The 19,082-nt window shown below is 36.3% G+C and overlaps 1 protein-coding gene across 3 annotated transcripts in view; it reads left to right on the top strand.

Annotated features, from left to right (window-relative positions):
- TTN (titin) overlaps window positions 1–19,082 on the top strand; it is a 274,747-nt gene that overhangs the window by 98,609 nt on the left and 157,056 nt on the right. Inside the window, exons 97-119 of one of the 3 annotated variants that reach the window (XM_040227719.1) lie at window positions 388–678; window positions 2,389–2,676; window positions 3,395–3,487; window positions 3,597–3,882; window positions 4,640–4,823; window positions 5,027–5,116; window positions 5,210–5,477; window positions 5,587–5,847; window positions 7,426–7,635; window positions 7,839–7,916; window positions 8,023–8,049; window positions 8,448–8,507; window positions 9,052–9,135; window positions 11,174–11,248; window positions 12,391–12,444; window positions 13,294–13,698; window positions 14,158–14,220; window positions 14,577–14,654; window positions 15,261–15,338; window positions 15,917–16,009; window positions 17,173–17,253; window positions 18,265–18,342; window positions 18,740–18,823. The exons of the other annotated variants lie outside the window; for them this stretch is intronic. Coding sequence (XP_040083653.1) covers window positions 388–678; window positions 2,389–2,676; window positions 3,395–3,487; window positions 3,597–3,882; window positions 4,640–4,823; window positions 5,027–5,116; window positions 5,210–5,477; window positions 5,587–5,847; window positions 7,426–7,635; window positions 7,839–7,916; window positions 8,023–8,049; window positions 8,448–8,507; window positions 9,052–9,135; window positions 11,174–11,248; window positions 12,391–12,444; window positions 13,294–13,698; window positions 14,158–14,220; window positions 14,577–14,654; window positions 15,261–15,338; window positions 15,917–16,009; window positions 17,173–17,253; window positions 18,265–18,342; window positions 18,740–18,823 — 3,309 coding nt within the window. The remainder of the gene's footprint in view (window positions 1–387; window positions 679–2,388; window positions 2,677–3,394; window positions 3,488–3,596; window positions 3,883–4,639; window positions 4,824–5,026; window positions 5,117–5,209; window positions 5,478–5,586; window positions 5,848–7,425; window positions 7,636–7,838; window positions 7,917–8,022; window positions 8,050–8,447; window positions 8,508–9,051; window positions 9,136–11,173; window positions 11,249–12,390; window positions 12,445–13,293; window positions 13,699–14,157; window positions 14,221–14,576; window positions 14,655–15,260; window positions 15,339–15,916; window positions 16,010–17,172; window positions 17,254–18,264; window positions 18,343–18,739; window positions 18,824–19,082) is intronic. 3 annotated transcript variants of the gene reach the window in all.

The raw sequence follows: 19,082 nt of genomic DNA, 5'->3' as shown, positions 1-19,082 counted from the left end.
CTTTTAAAACCTGCATTTCTCTAAAGTTTCTTTCTCCCTCCTTTTACTTTTTACAAATATCTGGTTCTATAACTGGCCATAAGTTATTCTTATCATCCATCCCATAAGTCAGAGAACAGTTTAAAATAAACTTGTTAAAACTGAAACATACAACATTGTTAATCAGCTATATTCTGATATAAAGTAAATTTTTTAATTTAAAAATAAAAATAAATACAATAAACTTGTGGAGGGAGGCAAAATATTTAGGAACATTACACTAATATGCTGTATTTAGTTGGTCAGCATTGATTTTGAACTTAACATATGGCTTCTCTCTCTTGAAAAGCCTCCTATTAATAACCTACTTCTGGATTCCACTTCATATGTCCTTGAACTTTCTTACAGAGCGGCTGATCCCACCAAGTTTCACGAAAAAACTCTCAGAGACAGTAGAAGAAACAGAAGGGAATTCTTTCAAACTTGAGGGCCGCGTTGCTGGTTCCCAACCCATCTCTGTTGCTTGGTACAAAAATAACATAGAGATCCATCCAACGTCTAACTGTGAAATCACATTCAAGAACAACACACTTCTGCTGCACATCAAGAGGGCAGGCATGGACGATGCCGGTTTGTACACATGCAAAGTGTCGAATGACGCAGGCTCTGCTCTATGTACATCTTCGATCATCATCAAAGGTAAGTCTCCTTGACTGCCCCAGCGTGATGCGTTTTTCCTTACTGCCCATTAGACAGCCATGTGTGTTTCTTCTGACATCTCAACCTACTTCTGGATTCCAGATATATATTATTTAATTGGCTTGCTACAATCTCACTTATGTTTACTAAGCTATATATATATATGTATTATTTGTAATTTAATTACATGGCCCAGCAAAGTAGGTGTCATATTATAGACTATATATCTTAGCTTGTAAATCACATCCCAAAATGTTGTCAGGTAGTTCGAAGTCTAAGGCTACTTTGAAATTCATGCATAAGTGACACACAAATTTTTATGAAGCACACTTGTTTTTAAATTTTGAAAAATTTTCATCATTGAATACTGTATTAGCTTTGCTTATTATGAGGTCTATCACATTCTGAAGCATTCTCTTTTCTAAGGATATTTCTAAAGCATTATGTCTGACATATATTGCCCAAAGCTTTTATCCTATAAATGAATGTTAATCTCATGCAAAAGGATGAAAGTTACTCTAAGAGAAAAAATGGGTAGAAAGATGTATATCATTACAAATATATAGTCATAGCTTGAGGCAAAGAAATAGACTGTATTGTTTAAGGAGATTGTCTCAATCTGATCTTCTAACTGTAATGGCTTCATCCAGATGATTATGAGGCAGTTCATCAAAATCACTTTGCAGTCTAACTTCATTGAACAGCTGGGAGTTAATTACCAACTCCGATCATCTAGCTGGCCATTTCAGGGTGCCCAGACAATAGGCTAATATCATCAATAGATTAATATTACTAATAAGGTAATATCATTGAATTAACTGGTTCAGATTTTATCATTCCTTTAATAGGACTTAAATGCATTTAAACACATTTAGTAAGATGAAGAATATGTGCTTAGTGGTGGCTTTTATTCATGTTTTGCATTCATGATGGTTTTGCCATTGAGTAGATAGATAAATACTGTCTATAGAATTCTGAGGCTTTTTAATACATAGAATTTTAAAGAGTAAGGCATCAGAAGTTTTCATCTGTGCAATCATAAATGTTGCCTTATTCTTCTTAAATGTAGGTCTCAGAACCGTTCAGTAAAATCATTACATAACACTGAGCTGTACAAAACCTTCCTATCATGTTGCTGATGTCTTCTTCATTGGTTTTCAGTTGAGCACTGAGCTCCAACTCCTCATTCCTTTGGGCAAAGATTGGGTTTTTTAATGCTACTGTAGCTACATATAATAACTAAATCTGAACATCAAGGAAAATCATATTAAGATGTGGGTTCATGGATTACTCAAATGTTGGCGTTCTTTCCCAAAGGATGGCAAGCATTACATATCATGAGCAGAATTCTCCAACAGGCTCTTAGATTTTAGGGTTCAGTGAAACTTGCACGCAACTTTGAGAGAATCAATAGTAGACTGTGTGACACCGAAGTTTATAGTAACTGCCAGTGCAGTGTTTGTAGTGCTTAATCAGGACACAGTCACTTGGGTAATTCACAGGCAGCATGGCATCTGTTCTTTGCTTGTTTTTAAACCTTTTTCTGTTTTTAAAATCCAACATGTGTAACCAGTGTTTTCAGAAATAAAGGCACGTGATTCAATTCTACTATAACAATCAGTGCTACCTGTTAGAGGCAAAACGTTCTTTTCTGGAATTTAATACTTTTTTGTTTTTATGTTCCTCATGAAAATACCTTTTTAATTCTAGAACCTAAGAAGCCACCTGTGTTTGATCAGCACCTTACCCCAGTAACAGCAAGTGAAGGAGAATTTGTACAACTCAGCTGCCATGTCTGGGGATCAGAACCCATCAGGATCCAGTGGTTGAAGGCTGGCAGAGAAATAAAGCCCTCAGACAGATGCAGCTTCAGCTTTGCTAATGGGAGTGCTGTGCTGGAACTTAAGGACGTGACTAAAGCAGATGCAGGAGATTATGTGTGTAAAGCTTCCAATGTGGCTGGAAGTGACACTTCCAAATCAAAAGTGGCCATTAAAGGTACAGATTTCTTGACACTGTTGTTCAGAATAACTGCTTATTTTTGCTGATTACAATTTAAGAATGAAATTAGATTTTTAGAAACATCAGTTATTGCTCATTTGCAATTTATAGCCTCTTCACTGTAGTTGAAATACTAGATCATGCCATGACAATAATTTCCATATGAATTTTATGAAAGTACCCAAGTTCACCATCACATTTCTTGACATTTTTTTCCACCATATCCAAAAACATAACTAAATGGAGTTCCAGAAATGATCCTGTTTAATAATGTGACATAAGGTAGCCTGACTTATTGTTATTTTTAAGTCATTAAGTCATGTCCAACTCTTTGCAACTCCACGGACTGCTGCACACCAGGCTGCTTTGTCTTCCACTGTCTCCCAGAGTTTGTTCAAATTCATGTCAAGTTGCAATGCTAACTAATAATGTCAGATAGCCTGATATTATATCCCTAAAGGAAATCTATGTAATGAAACCAAGTCTAGAGGTATAAAACTTGATGCTATTGATGTGATTGTAGTTCAGTCTGCTTGCAGTAGCTGTAACTGGTTATAAAAGTCTGTGAAATTGCATTATCTTCTGCAATCCACTCATACAGAGGTCATAATATTTGTGACATTGCCAAACTCTTAAAGTCTCCTTTTCAAAGAAAATTATTTATTGCAATTTTAAGGTAATTGTGATAACAAAACATGTACATGTGTTTTTTTAGACAAACCAGCTGCCGTCCCAGCAGCTAAGAAAGCAGCAGTAGATGGAAAACTCTTCTTCGTATCAGAACCTCAGAGTATCAGAGTTGTAGAAAGTAAGTACTTCGTGAAAAGTACATCTTTTCATTTTACTACGGATTTAATTTCAGAAAAACTGGTTTTGGAAGCTTAAATTTTTATTGAATTGTTTTCATTGTTCCTTAGAAACCACTGCAACATTCATTGCAAAAGTTGGAGGTGACCCAATTCCAAATGTTAAGTGGACGAAAGGTAAATGGAGGCAACTGAACCAAGGAGGTCGAATACTGATCCACCAAAAAGGCGATGAAGCAAAACTGGAAATTAGAGACACCACAAAAACCGATTCTGGCTTATACCGATGTGTTGCATTTAATAAACATGGTGAAATTGAAAGTAATGTTAATCTACAGGTGGATGAAAGGAAGAAACAAGAGAAAATTGAAGGAGATCTTAGAGCATTGCTGAAAAAGTAAGTTCTGTGAAACGTCGGTTTTGGTAATATTGCCTTCATGGACTGTCCCCTCCAAGATTCAGATTGGGAAAGAAAATAAGCACATAGACGTTTTAACAGATAAGGAAATATATAGAATTTGAGTGGAAGTTAGTGGTACCTTAACGTCAATTTCTAAATAATCATCAGAAAGTTTTGAGAATGAAGTAAATTTTTACTAAAACTTTGAACAAAGGAAATGGCCTATACATAAATCTGTGTCTAGACATAAAATTTTTGGTTCTACATGTAATTTTCCTTACTCTGACTGGCTTTCTAGATCAACTGTTTTAAACATTTTTCATAATTACCAGTAATGTCAATACCAGTTATGTTTCATCATGATTAATCAATCAACATTTAATTTCTACACATTTCCCATGATATATATGTGTTCTGTATTAATATTTTCCATGATTGTTATCATTTTTCCTTATTCTTTCAGTAGCCTCTTTTGTTGTAAAGTTTACAAAAATACTTGTTTTCTTTCCTTTCTTAAACTCTTTGATCAATCCCTGTACTTGGCACTATGGTCCAATCTTAATCCACTCCATCTCCAAACCCACATTTTTTGTTTGTTTGTTTAACATGGTAAAACTAGTAGTTATTAAATAAAGAACACAGAACTATAACTTTGTGAAAAAAATTTAATTATATTTATAATCTTTGAATGATGATAGACAATTCAGAATAAGTAGAAGAGAGGTAATTCATGTTTATTTCTTATTTCATTTAGGACTCCAGTCTTAAAGAAAGGAGCTGGGGAAGAAGAAGAAATTGATATCATGGAACTTCTCAAAAATGTTGATCCAAAAGAATATGAAAAATATGCCCGCATGTATGGAATCACTGATTTCCGGGGTCTTCTTCAAGCATTTGAACTGCTAAAGGAAAGTCAAGGAGAAGAGACACACAGATTGGTATGCTCTTTTGTGCATAGTATAAACTCTAAAAATTCACACTTGAAACATCTAGCTTTCGCCTTTTGAACTTCCAGACCCTACAGTTGTATAATATCCTAATATAACCTAAGCACCATCAAGAATGGAAGCTGAATATAATCATCCATCTTCTAATTCAAAATCTTTTCCATATGTAATAATTCTACTTTTTTTCTCCTTAGGAAATTGAAGAAATCGAGAAGTCAGAGAAGGAAGAGAAGGAATTTGAGGAACTTGTATCATTTATTCAGCAAAGGCTGTCACAGACAGAGGTAAAATGAATCATGCTGATCACAAAATGAACAAATTATTGGAAATTAGAAGGGAAGGAGTGACTAATGCATTTTAATTTTTTATTCTCCTAGCCTGTCACTCTGATCAAGGACATTGAAAATCAGACAGTTTTGAAAGATAATGATGCTGTGTTTGAAATTGACATTAAGATTAATTATCCAGAAATCAAGCTTTCATGGTACAAAGGGACTGAAAAACTGGAACCCAGTGATAAGTTTGAAATAAGCATTGATGGTGATCAACATACACTCAGAGTCAAAAACTGTCAACTTAAAGATCAGGGCAATTACAGATTGGTGTGTGGTCCACACATTGCTAGTGCTAAACTAACTGTAATTGGTAAGTAAAGAGAATTTTAATATTAAAAAAAAAAACTTATGACATGAATTTACTTTTGAATACATCACATGTGATATCAAACAAAATATGTACTGTATTATACCCACAGAGCCTGCCTGGGAACGGCATCTTCAGGATGTAACTTTGAAAGAAGGCCAGACTTGTACCATGACCTGCCAGTTTTCAGTGCCAAACGTAAAATCTGAATGGTTCAGAAATGGCAGAATCCTTAAACCCCAAGGTAGATACAAAACAGAAGTGGAGCACAAAGTCCATAAGCTGACCATTGCAGATGTTCGAGCAGAGGACCAGGGTCGATACACCTGCAAACACGAAGACCTCGAAACTTCAGCAGAGCTCAGAATTGAAGGTGGGTGAAAGAGTATGGCTGGAGTATCACAGTGTCAGTCAGAGGCAAATACTATGCACAACCCCTGCACCCTTGCCTTTGCATGTATCGAAAGTGCTTGTGCGATCTCATTTCCCAACACACTCATAGCAGTCCATTCACTCATGTCTCAAAATCTATACAAAATCAAAAGGGAAGTGTTGCCATAAGTGCTGATTCATTTTTATGGTTCTTTTGACCAGTAGATTTCAATCTAAACTATGATATGCCTTTCTAACAGTGATTTCTGATAAATTTCATGATTTCTTCTAAGTTCAATAATTTTTTGCAATTCTACTAAATGACATAAATCTCACATCTCTGATTTTGAATCCTAGAAATAAATCTTAGAGAAAGGACCAGATTTCATGGCTAGGAGATGACATTTTGTTTATAGAAATCAGTTTGACTCTATCTGTATGAAACCGTATAGAGAGAATTAATAATATATGTGATATGTGATTAGCACCTGTTTTTCAAAAACAATTATTTCATATGAAGATCACATTCCAACCTTCTGAATCTCTGAACTGAAATGGAATGTCAAGATTTAGAAGCAACAAGTTTTTTTTTCCTAAAGACCTACACCTTTGGACTGTATTCAGCAACATTTGGCTCTAATGATGGGCTCTACTTCCAGGCATTGCTACCCATTTATAGCTGCTGAAATAACAACTTATGTGCCTTCTTATTTATATAAGCATTTCCAAATCTCTGACTTGCTCTACAATTGATATCAAGGTCTGGTTGTATTTTAAAATTCAGAAATTTTTAATAGTTTTCCATTTAAAGGATCCCATTGAAACCACTTATTTTTTAAATAATTGCCTATTTTTTATATGCTCCTTAAAAAAAAAAAAGCTCACTAGACTATGTATGATATCTAAGCTGCTCACAATGCTATGATGCATTGAATTCTAGATGAAATTTTGCAGGAGGATCTCCACTCCAGCCCCGTCTCCTCCTGTACACCTTGCCATTTGCAAGGGGTGGACTCCATGCCTGCCCACTGGTGCTCGCAAAGCAGGTTTCAGAACTCTTCAAAATGAATCCTGTGTAATTTAGAAGAGCAGATTTCCTATTGAGTTTAAAATAATTTCACAAGAAAAGTTATAAAGGTCACATAATAAACAGTTCTAGAACCTGAAAGACAGTTATTTTACAGAGGAAGGAATTTCAAAAGGGAATAAAGTATATAGTAAGATGAAGTTTATGTTCCCTTTCTTTTGAAGCCCCCATTTCACTAACATTTTTAAAGTTTAAGTTTTATTCTGGATTATAAGTACCTTGACTATTTTCTTCATGTGAATATTATAAGGACTTGCAGGATTTCATTAAACTTTTCTACATGAATCTTACAGGAGTACACTTAAGTATTGAGATAATTTTTTGGTACTGATGCGAAGAAGTGTACTTTCTTCTTCTTTTATATTTTCAGCCCTTTTCTGCTATTCTCCAATCAGATAAAAAGATAGAGACTTTGAACATCTGAGGGAAAAGCACAGTGAAAGAAATTCCTCCCATACAAACTAAATTTGGACTCTTTTCGTATTTAAACAGCTGAACCAATTCAGTTTACAAGGCGCATACAGAACATTGTTGTGAGTGAGCACCAGTCTGCCACCTTCGAATGTGAAGTGTCCTTCGATGATGCCATTGTAACTTGGTACAAAGGCCCAACAGAACTGACCGAGAGCCAGAAATACAACTTTAGGAACGATGGTCGCTGCCATTATATGACCATCCACAACGTGACCCCGGATGATGAAGGTAACTTAATTGACAATGTCCCTGTGAATATATAATTTAAGCTTTTCCTGTTTTATGTATGTATTCTCTAGTTTATACTTATACTCTATGACTCTATCTAGGTTAGTTTCCCAGGAAAGAAAAATATAAATGAATACTATGTTTAAATAAAGAAGTGTTATTTTCAAACATATCAGAACACAGAGGTGATCTTTTTCCCTTAGGTGTCTATTCAGTAATTGCTCGACTGGAGCCCAGAGGTGAAGCGAGAAGCACCGCAGAGCTGTACTTGACAACCAAAGGTCAGAAAACACCCCATTCAAATCACACTGCGATTCTGGCGACAAAGTAACCTGCCAAGACAATTCTATTAAATTTTTAAAAATATCATTGTTTTTTATTTTGCAGAAATCAAACTTGAGATGAAGCCTCCTGGTAAGTTAAAAATAATAATCAATCCTTGCTTACAATACATTCAGTGTAATTTGTAAGTGATAGAAGCCAAACTAATATAAAATATTATTCAGTAAAATTATCGTCAGGAAAATAATACCAATGTTAGGCTTCATGAGTTTGGGAAATGAGAGGTAATGAGGTCACATTCAGCTGGCTTTTAGGATCAGGTCAAACAATATGGCTATAGAACAAAACAGATTGTCACAGGGAATGAATTTGCATGTGTGGCTGCTTACAGAAGAATCTTAATATCTTCGTATCTGTATTTTAGATTCTGCTGTTGGAAATGCCTAGCAACCAAACACATCTTAGTTGTCTAATAAATATCTGAGCTTTCAGTCTTTCAGTGCTTATCATTATTAAATGTCTCTTTGCAGATATTCCTGACTCCAGAGTTCCAATTCCAACCATGCCAATCAGAGCAATACCACCAGAAGGTAAGAAAGGCCCAGCATCACCACCACCGCCCCAGCCCCGGTCTTGAATATGGTAGCAGCAATATGCTACCACCGGGCTTCCCTGTGGCTCAGTGGAATCCACCTGCAATGCAGGAGATGGAGGTTTGATCCCTGGGTTGGGAATATTCCCCGGAGGAGAGAATGGCAATCCATCCCAGTGTTCTTGCCTGGAGAATCGCATGAACAGAGGAGCCTGGCGGGCTACAGTCCACAGGGCCCCAACAGTCAGACACGACTGAGCATGAGACAAACAAAAAACAAGCAGTCTACTACCTACCACTAGAAAGTTACCAGTGCCAAACCCTAGTATCCTTCCACTTTATCTTCTTCATGGTGTAATTAAAAATCAAAGCAAAAGAGTAGTTGCAACTATAAATAAATGCTATTTTTATGTGGTCTGACTATTGAACTGCTACTATACCACCTTTGAAGAACTGAAAGAAATGCATGAGACTTTTCATTGTATTTCACACAAAATGAGAAACCAAACCATGTTACTTATGATGGCATTTATTATTTTTAGAAATTCCTCCTACGGCTGTTCCTCCCATCCCTCTTTTGCTACCATTACCTGAAGAAAAGAAACCACCAGCAAAACGTGTTGAAGGTATTATATGTTAGCTACCTAAATGCCAAAATATAGGATTTAATAATTGAATATACAGTCCTGGAAAATGTTGTTTAGTGCAACATGTTCGCCCTCTAGTGGTCAGCAGATGAATTGCCTTTCAAAATGTAAGTTACATGATTTTAGTATTAATTAAATGTGTTGGACATGTGCCTAAAAGTCTGAAAATCATTAGAAAAAAAAATTTTTTTTAAATGACTTAAGCATTAATAGCAAGCTGAGTCAGACACGACTGAGCGATTTCACTTCACTTCCATATAGCAATAAAATAAAATCCTAGGGAGACTTATAGAAATAAAAAATGCTAGTGTATAGTAGTCAGGTTTAAAATTTTAGTTTGTGTTTTTTCTCAATTACAGTTAACTACTCCTTAAAATTCACTATTTCATTATAAAAATATGAATTAGAATATCTTTGATTTTTTTTTTTTCTAAAGCTAAGGAAAGAGCTCTCCAATAAACTTTTGAGTGTGTCAGGGAATTGTCCCTCTTAAATAGTCCAGTAGATAAGTTGTACTGTTTGTGCCCGGAACCTTCTCAACTAATTAATCAACAGACTGCCTGGACTTTTCTAGAGTTCTGGGGAGTTCAGAACTGTTATCAGTAATTCTCCCAGTAACATCAGGAAAAAATTCTGCATGTCAAGGTCACATTTTCCCAAAGCCAAAGCACCATTACAGTAGCAGCCTCCAGGCTAATCCCCTAGTAGCCATTACAATTGGTGTCAAAAGCTTGAGAAAATTTTCAGCTAGCCTTAGGGGAAATCTAGTTAAAAGACAAAAAAATAAAAAACACTTCTAGTTTTATGATTAAACTATCTCAATAACAAAGAAAAGTATTTTTATAACTTACATAAACATAGTTAACTATATTTCATCTACCTCTGATAGTAAAAATGAGCAAAAATCAAATACCAAAAAATAGATTTCTGCTTATATTTGTTGTCAGAAGTAATAATTCATCTTAATGAGTGATTTATGCTTCGAGCACTACTGTCAACATGACTAAGTACCCACTGGGAAACTTGAGAAATTAAATCACATTTAAAAAATTCAAAACAGTGCCATTATTCATCGGAGAAGGCAATGGCACCCCACTCCAGCACTCTTGCCTGGAAAATCCCATGGATGGAGGAGCCTGGTGGGCTGCAGTCCATGGGGTCGCTAAGAGTCAGACACGACTGAGCTACTTCACTTTCACTTTTCACTTTCATGCACTGGAGAAGGAAATGGCAACCCACTCCAGTGTTCTTGCCTGGAGAATCCCAGGGACGGGGGAGCCTCATGGGCTGCCGTCTATGGGGTCGCACAGAGTCGGACACGACTGAAGCGACTTAGCAGCAGCAGCAGCCATTATTCATGAATACTAGGAGGCATAATCAAGTTATGATCTGAGGCCAGGGTCAAGGTATATGTTAGCATTAACAAAAGAAAATTTCCACAATATAGCATAGGTGGAACTTTAATTTTACTAATTCACTTGTTGTTCTTATTCCTGACAAATTTAAAGCAGTCTTACCTAAGTTAAACAAAGATAAAATAGTGTACCTTTTCTATACATGATATCACCTGGGTTTGCCCTGGATGTTTCGAAAACGAAGCAGGCATAAAATCAGTGTGGGCTTCCCTGGTGGCTCAAATGGTAAAGAATCTGCCTGCAGTGCAGGAGACCCGGGTTCAATCCCTGGGCTGGGAAGATCTTCAGGGGAAAGATCCCCAGGAGAAGGAATTGGCAACCCACTCTATTACTCTTGCCTGGAGTATTCCATGGACACAAAAGCCTGGCGAGCTACAGTTCATGGGATCACAATCAGACATGACTTTCACTTACATATTCTTTCTCCTTCCCCCCAAATTTTTCTACTTTCTAGTCCAAGATCTTTCTGAAACAGGCATCTTACAATAATGTACAGAGTCTCTTGTTATCATCAAACCATATGGAAAAAATAAATTTCAGTATACCTCCCAGTCTCCTGAAAACATTTTAGTAAAATTTACATCTGACATCTTATTTTATAGTGACCAAAAAAGCTGTGAAGAAAGATGCTAAAAAGGTTGTCGCAAAGCCCAAGGAAGAGGCACCACCACCTAAAGGTATTATGATTTATCAAAATTCCAAGAATCCCCTGGCAGTCCAGTAGTTAGGGCTTGGCACTTTCACTGCTGTGGGCCAGGTTCAATCCCTGGTCAGGAAAGTAAGATCCTGCAAGCTGCACAGCACCACCCGACCCCACCCCTCAAAATTCAATCTTACTGCTTCTCTCTTAGTTAAAAAAATTTAAATCCAGACAGGGAAGGACAGAGGAAGACTGAGAGTGTGACTTTATAAAACAGTACCTCTTCATTTACTCACCCTCACACTGTTCTTTGACTCAGTCCTCACTTTCTCTTTCTCAGCTTTATTTTCCCATTTTTTTCCTCCCCTGTCCTCCTTTGCCTGTGTCTGCCCATGACACCCAATGGCCACACCAGAGAGTTCTTATTATCTCTGGTGATTTAAAGAAGACACTGCCCTCTGGTCCAACTTATGGTCTTAATCTAGTCACTCAAATAGAATGTTTTAAAGGGCTGGTGCTAGTTTTGAGTGGTTGCTCCAGCCCAGTTCAGCATCTTTCCGGGTTCAGCTGAGCTAAATGTCAATAGCCACAGAAGAAAAATACTTTTTACAGGGGCATCAATTTACCTAGTTTAAGTTTTTGTTGTAACTTGGGAAATTTTTAGAAAGAAAAATAGATAGCTAAATTTAAGCAAACAGTTTTATCCATCTGGCTAAGATTAGAGTACAGCAAGCTCCTAAAAAGAAGGAAAATTCAGGAGCACAGGGAACCCTGCCCCTTCACTGAGACTTTTTTCTGAGTGGTCATTTATAAAGTGTTATAGAATAAGGAGAAGCTCAAAAGCCATGGATAATTCCTGAACTTTATCCTTAATCCCTGAAAAAAATTATTTTCTTTTAGCATTATGTTTTAGCATCAGACATACTGAATATTCTCTTTATGTATTAATTGAAATTGTTTTAAATCAACCTAAGCTAGAAAAAAAGTTTTACCCTTCCCATATTTTCATTTGCATGGCACTGCAGAGCATTTCTGGTGAGCAAATTTGCATCTTATAAAAGCATTTGGTATACAAATAGTATTCACAGATCATACAAATGACTAACAAGGGTATATAGGATTAGTAAGCATTAAAAAATGCATAATCTAAAAATAAACTTGCATTTTATGTTTTCAAAGTTATAGAGGTTCCCAAGAAGCCACCACGTCCTACTGCCTTAATTCCAGCAGAAGGTAAATGAAATTATTAAATATTCTATTTCTTGCTGAGATTTTTTTCCCCACATTGTATTCTTATGTACTAGGCTTCCAACTTATTATAAAATTGCAGTCTCCTCTGCTACAGTAAAATTAGTGGTAGAAATAATGGCTACTTTATATTGGTCACATTCCAGGAAAGAAACCTAGGCAGATGTTTATGTAGCCTCTCTGCAGTGGACACAGGGAAAGAAATGGTTAGAGCTAGAAAGGAGGGATCACCTCTTATTATTTCAGCTGTAGCTAACACAGATGTTAAGGATCATATGAATAATGTTAACCTTAGTATTTTTAAAGTTGTCATACAAAAGCAACTAATTGATTTAGTTACAAAGTTTCAAATATTATCTTTATTCAACTGACTAAAGAGTTATAGTCAATGTTAAAAAATGTAACTTTAAAATCAGTACTGTTTTTGAAAGAATTGGAATTGTAAGTAGCTGCAGAAATATTAAATATAAATTCCATATAATGATCAAATATTAAGATATTCTATGGGAAAAAAAGCTAAGAGTTTTGCAAATTGGAGCTCCTACAAAACAATGGAAGATGTGTTCATTTAAGAATATTTACTGAATGCCATTTTGTACACATGGGAAGGATCCTCAGATTAACAGTAGACCCTCTCGTGTCCGTCCTGATTGTGTTCCATAATCAACAAAAATTTAAGCAGAACCACAACACAAAGAAAACCTAAATAATCACATTGATGCTAAAATCCGAGATGCTGATGTTGCTAGATGACCTCGACTTTTGTTTCGTGAAGTAATTGTGTGGATATAATTAATATGCTAATCTTTTCTTTTTTTTTTTAATTTATTTTAGCACCTGAAATCATTGACGTATCCTCCAAGGCTGAAGAAGTGAAAATAACGACCATAACCAGAAAGAAAGAGGTTCAGAAAGAAAAAGAAGCTGTGTATGAGAGAAAGCAAGCCGTCTACGAGGAGAAGAGAGTTTACATAGAGTCTCTGGAAGAGCCGTACGACGAGCTGGAGGTGGAACCGTATACGGAGCCATATGAGGAACCTTATTACGAGGAACCAGAGGAAGACTACGAGGAGGCCCAGGTGGAAGCTCAGAGGGAGGTTCACGAGGAATGGGAGGAAGCCTTCGAAGAAGGGCAAGAGTACTACGAAAGGGAAGAAGGCTATGACGAAGGAGAGGAGGAGTGGGAGGAGACTTACCGAGAGGGAGAAGTCGCCCAAGTTCAAGAGGAGGTTTATGAAGGTATGTGTTAGTTGCGTGGTTTGTTTTCTCTTGTCCTCATTGTTGCTCGATTCTATTTTCAAGGTTATTCACCTGATTCGTAAATGAATATGAAATAGACGAAAAGACCGTTTCCAGTTTTACAGTGAGAAATCTTTAGAATCTGTAAAAGAATTCTTTTCTTCAGAGTTACTCTCATGCTTTGTTGTTGTAAATGGAATCATTTGGTCCTGTTACTAAGACTGAATTCCAAGTGCTCTTTTCTAAAGCGGAAGTTCAGGTTTTAGTTTTACTACCTTGCTATCTCTGCTTGATCTTGCTTCTAAATCTGGCTTGAGTAATCCTGTTAGCAATAAAGATCCCCAATACTATAATTTACACAGTTGCATATTATTCTTAATTTACATCATTTGCAAACCGATACAATTGATTAGAATTTGCATATTCAGCCACTCCTTTTCATTGCTGTTTTTGTTAAAGAATCACGTGAGAGGAAAATTCCAGCAAAAGTACCTGAAAAGAAAGAAGTACCACCTCCTAAAGGTATGTAATTGGAATTATCTAAATAGACACATCATCAACAACATGATCATGGCTTGCTGGGCAAAGATGTATGAATCACAAGTTTAATCCAATAGACACAACTTCTTCTCCAAGCTTCATTGTATCAATGATTTTTTTCTAAGAATATCTACCTACTTCATTTAATGTAAACATAAAAAAGATGATAAAAAGTGTTGTGGTAAGCATAAAATAAAGCCAAAATACTTGAAGTACAGAAGCTTGTACTTGAAGTTCAGTGCAACAAACTTGTCTCTCTTTAAAAAATGAAAGAAAAAGAGAGAGACTATTTTAATAGAAATTCTAAAAGTACTGCAATTTTTTTAAAATACTTACAGTTGTAAAGAAGCCTGTAGTTGAAAAAATTGAAAAGACTACTCGAAGAATGGAGGAAGAAAAAGTTCAAGTCACCAAAGGTATTATTATTTAAAACCTTTCATGCTTCTGGGTAGTAGCTGAATTGGTGATTTTTTTTTCCCACCACATTATATTTTTTATACCTTCCAAATATTCCACTGTTGTTGTTCAGTCGCTAAGTCATGTCTGACTCCTTGTGAACCCATGAACTGCAACACACCAGGCTTCCCTGTCCTTCACTGTCTCCTGGAGTTTGCTCAGATTCATGTCCATTGAGTTGATGATGCCATCCAACCACTTAATCCTCTCTTGCCCCCTTCTGCTTTTGCCTTCAATCTTTCCCAGCATCAGGGTCTTTTCCATTGAGTCGGCTCTTTGCATCAGGTGGCCAAAAGTACTGAAGCTTCAGTTTCAGCATCAATCCTTTCAATGAATATCCATTATGTACATCTGTTTTTCAAAAAAAACTTTCTCTGTAAATTGGAAGGAATTTGATTTCAAAAAACTGATAATAAAACATTTCAAGTACCATGTACACAAGTAATTGCTTACTAATATATAGTCACATGTTAGTTATTTATGTAGTCATCTAAATTAAGATTTTTTAAATTTTGTGCAAAACAATATTCTTCACAATACAAATATATTTGTACATATTTTTTAAGTACCTGAAGTTTCAAAGAAGATTGTTCCACAAAAACCTTCTCGGACTCCAGTGCAGGAAGAAATTATTGAAGTGAAAGGTATACATCTTTGTCTTTCAGCTACAAGTTTTAAACATTTCTATTTACGTGTATGGATATGTGTACATATATTACTGAACAATACACAAATATGAAATCACCAAAATAAAGACGTATATTATATAATATACATTTTATGTTGCACATTTATATAATTTATGTAAATAATTTTGTTTTTAGTGTCACTCTAAAATTGCATAATTTTTTAATTAAGGAAGGATTTGTGTTTAATCAGTAGTTCTCTAACTTTACTTTGCAGTGTTTTCTATTACACGTAATATTCTCATCCTCTCACTTATGTAAATAAGCCCTAATGGATTTAGGAAAACACCGCATCACATGTGAAGAAGTTGTCTCTATTTGATTCCAATTTAATAATATTTGATAAAGGCTGCATGGGTTGTTTGTCCCTATAGATCAAAACACGATTTGTTTCCTTGTCAATACTGAATTTGTTCTTAAGCTATCACATTAACCCACTCATTCTGCGACTAAAAACTTAAATACAATGTACACGCCATGTATTTGATGTCTTTTCCTGGAAAAAGAAATACTAATGTGAAATACTTTCTTTGAAGTACCTGCTGTACATACAAAGAAGATGGTTATTTCAGAAGAAAAGATGTTCTTTGCCGCTCACACAGAGGAGGAGGAGGAGGTGTCAGTCACAGGTACAAGGCAAATTTGAATATGGGGCTCAATTGGAAGGGCTTCAGATGGATTTTTGTCTCTCTTCTTTTTTTATTTTTTATTTATTTATTTTTAATTTTTACTTTACAATTCTGTATTGGTTTTGGCATAGATTGACATGAATCCACCACAGGTGTACATGCGTTCCCAAACATGAACCCCCCTCCCACCCCCCTCCCCACAACATCTCTCTGGGTCATCCCCGCGCATCAGCCCCAAGCATGCCATATCCTGCATCAGACATAGACTGGCAATTCGATTCTTACATGATATTATACATGTTTCAATGCCATTCTCCCAAATCATCTCACCCTCTCCCTCTCCCTCTGAGTCCAAAAGTCCGCTATACACATCTGTGTCTTTTTTGCGGTCCTGCATACAGGGTCATCATTGCCATCTTTCTAAATTCCATATATATGTGTTAGTATACTGTATTGGTGTTTTTCTTTCTGGCTCACTTCACTCTGTATGATCGGCTCCAGTTTCATCCATCTCATCAGAACTGATTCAAATGTATTCTTTTTAATGGCTGAGTAATACTCCATTGTGTATATGTACCACAGCTTTCTTATCCATTCATCTACTGATGGACATCTAGGTTGTTTCCATGTCCTGGCTATTATAAACAGTGCTGCAATGAACATTGGGGTACATGTGTCTCTTTCAATTCTGGTTTCCTCGGTGTGTATGCCCAACAGTGGGATTGCTGGGTCATAAGGCATTTCTATTTGCAATTTTTTAAGGAATCTCCACACTGTTCTCCATAGTGGCTATGCTAGTTTGCATTCCCACCAACAGTGTAGGAGGGTTCCCTTCTCTCCACACCCTCTCCAGCATTTATTGCTTGCAGATTTTGGATCGCAGACATTCTGACTGGTGTGAAGTGGTACCTCATTGTGGTTTTGATTTGCATTTCTCTAATAATGAGTGATGTTGAGCATCTTTTCATGTGTTTGTTAGGCATCCGTTGTCTCTCTTCTTATCTAATTTGTGTTCATGTAGATATCTCTGTCTCCTTGTGAATCTTTGTCATCTTTTCATTTCACAGTTGTCTGTTTTAATTCGTATTTCAATATTCTTTGTAAATTGCAATATCACCTACGGTACGGCATACCAGGAACTAAAATGTACATTTCTTTTTAAGTCCCTGAGGTACAAAAGAAAACTGTTACCGAAGAGAAAATTCATGTTGCTGTTTCCAAAAAGATTGAACCTCCACCCAAAGGTATTAGTGATTTATTCCAAGTTTAAAATCCTTTAAAAGTGTCAAAGTAACATTTTTTAAAAGTTCTAAATATCTGAATCTGTTACTATTAAATAATAGATTTAGTCACAGTCCACAGACCTACAGCCACTATATACAAAGGAAGTCATAGGCAGGTGAGAAGACCCATGAGGAGGATACTGGAGAAAAGAATGACAATTCCTAGCAGCTCTGTTTCCCACTTCACTGAGCTTACGATCCAGTGACCAGCCATTTAGAAATAGAAATACAGTGTCCTGGAGCAAGCTCCTACCAGCTCACGAGAGCTGATGTTTTCAGGAATTTACTACCCAGCATTTAACACCTCCAGGATTTAAAAATTATATAAAATTAAATAAATTAAAACTATAGTAATAAATGCTCAAAACTCATTAGTTCCCCCTTTTACTATGACTATGTTTCCGAGGTTATGTGGCTTGCCTCTGAGTTGTGAAAATACTGGGTCATTTTGCACTACTTCCTGTCCCTTCCAAACTCCATGACAGTGACGTCATGATCGGTAGCCAGGATGCATGTATTTGCACCACCATGGAAATTGGATCTTGGAAGCTGATCGAGACTACAAATTAGGGCTCCAGTCCCCCAACCACTGACCCTCTCCTATGCCCAGGGAAAATGTTAAACATTTAGGATACAAACATTATTTAAGATATTTGAATGCAATTGTTCTAGTGCAGTGACTTTATAAAAGTAAAGTTTCTAAAACTGGTGTCTGAGAAACAGGCACTCGTACCTCTGAGGAAGGGGCATTCCAGCCTGTTTCTGGGAGAGTAGAGATTCCACAGGTAAAAATGAATGACAGGCGCATTTTCTAACTGGCTGCTAGCCCATTGCCCCTAACCCTTGATTATAACACCTAATTTTGTTGCCTTCAATTGGTGTAAAACCAGAATATATTTTCTTTAAGTCTTACAACAATATATGCCTTGTCAAAATGCACAGTTTCTCAAAAACAACCCATTTTTTTTGAAGTCCCTGAGCCACCCAAGAAACCAGAAGAAGTGGTCCCCGTTCCTGTTCCTAAAAAGGTGGAGCCCCCACCAGCCAAAGGTATTATCATATTTTTGAAAAATATTTGTAGTGTCTGTCTTCCTGTACTTTTTTCTGTTGGATCTGTGTGTTAATGAGATAGCATCTGTAAACCGGTTGTAATATAGTTTAATCCTGTGTATATTGATTTCATTAATTTGTGGTAATATGTTATACAAATGTCAGTGACACTTTTAGACTCCAGACCATGGTAATTTGGTCTTTGTCAACTCCATGTAATATGCGTAATGTCTCTACGGTATTGTACTTAGTGTGTATTTTCATCACAGGTAGAGAGTATTAAATTACTTCCTAAATTCTTTCACTCTTACTGAGGATTTATGATTTAACGTAATCTTAAGTGTCTCAGAAGGAGACTAGAGTTCTCAATATTGTTTCAACTATGGTGTCTTTAAAGTTCCTGAAGTTCCCAAGAAACCTGTGCCAGAGGAGAAAAAGCCAGTTCCTGTGCCCAAGAAGGAGCCTGCTGCTCCCCCAAAAGGTACACCAGACCTGATCACGGGCTGCTCCTTTGCTCCAAACGCCAGTGCTTTGTTTTACGCAGTCTTCGTATTTACTTTACTGTCTATCTTGTGTCTTTTATGTCCCTAGTGTTTTTCATTTGTTTTTCAGCTTTGGGGCTCTACTCTTGACATACATTATTTATGATACTGAACAATAGAAGTCACTTTTAAAAAGTAACTATATCAAACTGCTGTCTTAAATTTTTAATATCTTCCCTTAGAGAAAGAAAAAGTATT

This window comes from Oryx dammah, unplaced genomic scaffold (genome assembly GCF_014754425.2).
Source record: "Oryx dammah isolate SB20612 unplaced genomic scaffold, SCBI_Odam_1.1 HiC_scaffold_27, whole genome shotgun sequence".
NCBI classification, from domain to species: Eukaryota; Metazoa; Chordata; class Mammalia; order Artiodactyla; family Bovidae; genus Oryx; species Oryx dammah.
This window is presented reverse-complemented; position numbering and strand designations above follow the sequence as displayed.